A 6,000-nucleotide genomic window follows, 5' to 3' on the forward strand; every position below is an offset into this window, starting at 1 on the left:
CCCAGAAATGTGGTCTTGGGTGTATGTACTAAGGAATTGATCTGGGAAAAGTGGAAAGGAAATTATTGTTTCTTCAGAGGGAAAGTCCAGAAGTTCTTAGATGATAATTGGGCACTGAGAGTCTCAGTAGGGAAAAGCAGAATCAGAGAAATAAGCCTCAGATCTGTGGGAAAGGAACTCCACAGCAGAGAGCAGCTTGCAGGTGAGACTGCCGACTTCCGCTATGTGATCTTCTAACTCCTGTAGAAGACTAGACTTCGGACAAGGCATCAAAGCTGGATTAACCACAACCACTCTACCAACATCAGTCTGTGTGTCGCTAGTACATTCCATTCAATTACATTAATTTCTTTTTTTGTAAAGATTTTATTGATTCATTTCAAAAATGAAAGAGAGAGTGCACAAGCAGGTGGGGGAGGGCAGGGAAGAAGCAAAGGGAGAAGAAGAGAGAGAATCTGAAGCCGACTCAATGCTGCATGTGGAATAGATGCTGGTCTCCATCCCATGACCCTGATATCATGACCTGAGCTGAAATCAAAGGTCTGATGCTTAACCAACTGAGCCACCCACCCAGGCCCAACCAGTTACATTAATTTCTTAATAATTTTGTCAAAGTATCTTTTTTCTAGGGATATATGGGTGGTTCTTGCTTTGTAGGAAAACCAAAACCCACACAAGTCCTTTAAAGGTTAAAACCTGAAGTCAATAGAGAAACAGTTAAACTCCCTCCCTGCTGAACTCACACATAGGGTGTCTCTTTTGAAGGTAGAGAAGTAAAGCTGAGATTTCACTGTTAGCAAAGGGAGAATTAGGTGCATGCAAATAGCTGCAGGGGGTTGGTCAGTTCGTGAGAGAATTCAAGTATGTGCAAATTCCCCAGTGGTGAATCTTGGGCTGCCCAATAATCTGAAGTTCGAGAACCATCCAGGAAATGGAAAGGGCTATCCAGGGCTTGTGCAAGAACAAAAAAGTCTGATTCTAGCATACATAGCTCACTGGACCACTAGCACGGACACCCTTGGTTCTCTTCTCCTAATACCAATATGATGATGCCTTCCTGGGAATCCACACCTTCCAAAAACAAAACAAAAGCCTCTTCATAATGCTCATAAGCTAAAGCATCAAGTTCCATGCTGAATTAGTCAGAGAGCTGGGCTGCCCACTGAGGCAAACCCTGAGGCTCATAATAACAGACAATAGAGCTCTGGGGTAGACTTGACAGATTTCTGGAAAGTCAGAATCGAAGATTTCCTCGTGAGAAGGAGCATTTTTATTATGGAATTAAAGTGGGATTTGCAACTGACAGAAGCAAAAGTCATAGCTCAAACAATACTCACATTACGGTAGCCAAGAACAGTTCCCAAAAAAGGCAGAGGTGCTGGCCCAGGAATTCCCAGCTTCTTAAAAAGTCCATGCATGTAGGTCCCATAGCTATAAAGCCAAAGAGAAAGCCAGGTCACAGGGATGGTGGAAAAGGTGCTGGGGCTAGCCAGTCAATGACACAGAAGTGGAATAGTCAAGGGAGGGAGGAGGTAACAATCGGCAAGAAATGATAACAACAATTCCAACAGCAATAATTGCATTCGCTCATCATCATCTTGATGATGATGTTGATCATCTCCTTTCCAGTCTCCACTGTGAGACTGTCAAAACGTAATAATGATTAGCTAAGAGTAGCTGAAAATGTCGTGGTCTCAATCCTAGAATGAATATTTGATAAATATTCCGCCCTTGAGTGCTCCTGAAAGATTCATGCTGATTTCTTCCAGGAAATTCAGTTATGCCTATTTAGTAAATGACTCTTCCATGATTTTGGAGATTCTCATTCTAGGTGGAAAGAGGAAATGTGATTCTCTACTCTAGTGATGAGATTTTGCTTAATTGCATCTACTCAAGAGCTGAGAGGTTCTGAGAGCAGACCATGAAAATACTCATACAGTTTGCTCAGAGATCTTTGTGTTTTTCCTTCACTATAGGCTCTGTGATGGTTCTGGATATAGGCCTTCTTAAATCTGTCTTCAGAGAGAGAGCCTTGAGCAACCACAGTGCTCTTATGTTTGTATAGTGATTATTGTGTCCAAGGCTCCACTGTCCCATAGAAAAGTGAAATTCTTTCAGCTCCACCCAGTCTCTGTTGTCAGGAAGTCTGGTTCTCTTGAGCTGCAGAGAAGACAGACTGGCCCATATGTGCCCCAAATGACTTCATATAAAAGAATCAGTAAGGAAACAATCCACTTCCAGACCATTCTTCCCATCGTGGCATCTGGTCCTTCAACCTGTGATACTCACCTGCTCAGCACACTGCAAGGTACACTCATTTTCTCTTCAAGATGGTTACTCACAAAGCAGTTAGTTTACTGGCTCTGTGCTTCCACTGTCTGAGAAACCCATTACGGTTGATGCTCCCTATGACAGGCTTGCCTACAATCATCTTTCATGTGTCATGTGTAGAATCCCACAACTGGGGGATACTTAGAACCCTTCCACTTAGGTTTGCTGAGGGATGGCAGGGTGGAGGAAGAAGAGAGGCTGAGGCCAGGAGCTGCCAGAAACCATTTTACTCACAAACCTGCTAAGCCTACAAGGCTTACCCCATAGAGGAAAATAAGGAAAGTACAGTTGGAAACAGTGTTGGGTAGAGATGGTACATGCCCTGCAGGTGCTATCTGATATGAGACCTTCCAAAGTCCAGACACCTCCAGTTGACAGCAGAATACATGTTATGCAACAAAAATGAGTAATGATAAAATGTTCCATAGATTGGAATGAAGACCTTGTCTCCTCATCTCTGGGGACTAACCTTAAGACAGTAAATGTTCAAAATAGTCCCTACAAAACCAGCAAATCATATAAAATGTAAACAAACTCACAAAATTGCACAAAATGACCAGTATTTGAGGGACCAGTGGATGTCCCTCAGCTGTGTCCGACTGAGTGTTTGGATCCTTCCTCTAGTACAGCTGGACTCATCAGCACCAATTGTAGAAGCCAGGGTAGTCTTAGTTGGTCCCACCTCCATTCTCTTCTTGCCATCACCACCACTCTAAATCAAGTCCTGTTTCTGAACATTCACTGTGCTCCATGAACTCCCAAGTGAGGCCAAGCAAGTGAGGGATAGTCAGGAACACTGGTCCCAAGGAAAGATCTTGTGTACTGTCTAAAGCCACATGGCTCCATAAGAAGGCAGGCAGGGGGCTGAGTGAATTTTTCTGATTCTTTCCAGCTTCCCTCTTCTTGGTAGAGTCATGCAGCTGCTGGTACAATTGAAGGGCCTAACATAGAAGCCATTTTTACAGTTTGGCTATCGTGGCCATTGCTGCTATAAACATCGGGGTGCAGGTGTCCCGGCGTTTCACTGCATCTGTATCTTTGGGGTAAATCCCCAATAGTGCAATTGCTGGGTCGTAGGGCAGGTCTATTTTTAACTCTTTGAGGGTCCTCCACACAGTTTTCCAGAGTGGCTACACCAGTTCACATTCCCACCAAAATTGTTTTTGCATTGCGTGCCTGCAGCGGGCATTGTCTACAGCTACTGAGTCTTGATTACACCAGTGTCTTCTAAGTCCACAGTGTTGTTTGCCTGGTGGTGACAGTATCTAGTGACAGCCCCACTGCCAGATGACACACTGGAACTTACATGGTGTGTTCTTGTTCCCTCGCTTCAAGCAGATGAGATGCTAACCTTATGGTCCTGTGATGATCTCCTGTGGGACCAGGACAGAGGAGTATTTCTGGGAGGTCTGTTCTGAGGGAGGAATATTCTCCTGCTCCATCCCCAGTTCTATCTGGATGCCTCTCACATCAGTTCAGGCTCTGTCTCACTACTCACCTGTGCTGAAAAATTAAAATAAGCTGCGGGCACATGCATTTAAGACACATACAAATATATCATAGAAGAATGCATGTGTACACTAAATTCATATTACTCTAGAAGATGTATGCTTTATGCACTTTTACAGTCACAAAGGCTGAACCAACAGCCCTCTTTTATTGGTAGGAAAAAGCATACTAGAAAGACTCTTATCTCAGAAAAAAAAACACACACACACACAAAAACAAAAACAAAAAACCCCCAACCCTATTGTTAAGGAGAATGAAATTAAACACTATCTATTCATTTTAAATGTCATACAGAAATGTCTTGCCACACTACCTAGCATTCTAACCTTTCTCTTAGAAAATGAAAATGTTCTATGTTCCATGTTCTATGTTCACATCTCATGATTTCCTCCTCTTAAAGAAAGTGAAATTGAGACAGAGGTCAAATATGACATGGAGGGTCTTTCCTACCCATGTTGTAAAACTCAATCCTTTCCCAAACTGCTCCACGATGGTGGGAATCCCATCACTGAAAGGAATTCCTCTGCCAGATGTTTCAATTCCTCCTCCAGTACTGTAATATAAAGGCAAAAGCATAGTTTAAATCCAAATTGGCTTTCAAAGCTCTGCCTCTTGGCTGCTGGCAGATTCATATTGAGGGGTAGGGGGGAAAATCTCTATCCTGATGCTAACCATTCCAGAGAGTGGAAGGAAAAGGTGAAATGAATAAATTTTGAAAGATTTCTACCAAGTCTCCTCAGCTCTAAGGATGTTGATTTAGGGGTAAGGAGTTCTGCACAGTACAGGGTGAGGGATGGCCAGTAGAGGGGTGCAGGAAAGAGGGAAGAGCTCAGTCAGAAGAGGGGAAAAAAGCATCTCTAGCACCCCCTCGGTTGTCAGGGTGCATCAAGTGCCTTGTATTCATAATGCCTGGCGGTAGAGAGTGGGGGGAGCAGGAGCCACCTAGTGATACAGGCCCAATCCAATATATATCCTGTGGAAGGCACAGACCAGAAGGTGAAGGTAGTGAGCCAATGACTCAAGCCACTCCCTCGGCCTCCAGAATCCCCATAGCTTAGAAAGGGATGAGGACCCCAGGGTATTGGGGCCTGTTGATTTTATTCTGCCTCTCTTGAATTCTGCTTAATTAGTCTAGGTCCCAACTGGTGGTCCATCAGAAGATCGCCCCCAGAAGCAACTACTGTCACTCAAACCCTCCTGGCTACAGGAATTGGAGTTGCGGTGCGGTAGGTATACTTCAGTAGATCTGGTGAGGTCAATAATAATCTTTTAGGTGTTCACAGCATGTTTGAAGTACTCAACACTTAAGCAACTTCTTTCTTAATTCCTTGATCCTCAAAACAGACAAGGAAAAGGGAGTGGATGCTGATTAGCAACACAAATTGAAGGTTCCGGGGATGATGAACCTGGGTAGTTACTTACAGGTAGAACAGCACCAGGCTGGTAGCCAGAAGAAGCCAGGTTTCTGTGGAAAAGCTTGGGATCAGGTCCATGGCCACTTTCTCTCTGTGAGTCTCCCCTACTTTTGTTCAGCAGTGTGGGCTAGTCTTTGATGACCTGCGTGTGTGCGGCTTCCCTTCCCATAGCAATGATTCCGTGAGGCTGAAATGTGTATACTGAAAATGGGGCAGGACTGGAGCTGGAGCCAGTAGCAGGGCCCTCTCCCCCAGCCATGAGTGTTGGCAAAGCATCATGGACACACTCCCAGATTGACCTTTGAGATCATATTCTGTCCAAAATCAATAAACAACTCAATCAGTGTTATCGGTAATCTCAAAGGTTACAAAAACTCAGGTAAAGTCACCATACTTAAATCCCTCACTTGCCCTTGTCACCATGGCTTCCTTTATTTTTAAATACATGAAATCCTTCAAGCAAGCTAAGTCTGCACATCTCTACCCATGTGGGTTCCTCTGACTACAAATGCCACTGGGCTCCCTAGAAAGCTCTTACCCATCCTTCAAATCCAGCTCTGACATATTCCCCTCTATTGGAGTCTTTCTTCAGCAACCTTCAGGAACACATATAACAGCTCTGTCCTCTAGGAGACTTCTATCCCACTGCCCCAGTTCTATTATTGTCCTCTCTACCCTCCAGCCCTATTATTGGTCTGCACATCTATTTGCCTTACAGATAGAGAGCTCAGAAAGGCACAGTCTG

The 6,000-nt window shown here is 44.2% G+C and overlaps 1 protein-coding gene across 1 annotated transcript in view; it reads right to left on the bottom strand.

Moving 5' to 3' along the window:
• Positions 1 to 5,511, bottom strand: part of LOC489851 (cytochrome P450 3A12-like) — a 29,810-nt gene extending 24,299 nt beyond the window's left edge. The window contains exons 1-2 of the mRNA XM_038589238.1: positions 5,263 to 5,511; positions 1,338 to 1,431 (exon numbers count right to left, since the gene is read on the bottom strand). Coding sequence (XP_038445166.1) covers positions 1,338 to 1,431; positions 5,263 to 5,333 — 165 coding nt within the window. The 5' untranslated portion in view covers positions 5,334 to 5,511. The remainder of the gene's footprint in view (positions 1 to 1,337; positions 1,432 to 5,262) is intronic.
• Between the last annotated feature and the right edge of the window lie 489 nt (positions 5,512 to 6,000).

The sequence above is a fragment of the Canis lupus genome, unplaced genomic scaffold (genome assembly GCF_011100685.1).
Source record: "Canis lupus familiaris isolate Mischka breed German Shepherd unplaced genomic scaffold, alternate assembly UU_Cfam_GSD_1.0 chrUn_S1776H1973, whole genome shotgun sequence".
NCBI classification, from domain to species: Eukaryota; Metazoa; Chordata; class Mammalia; order Carnivora; family Canidae; genus Canis; species Canis lupus.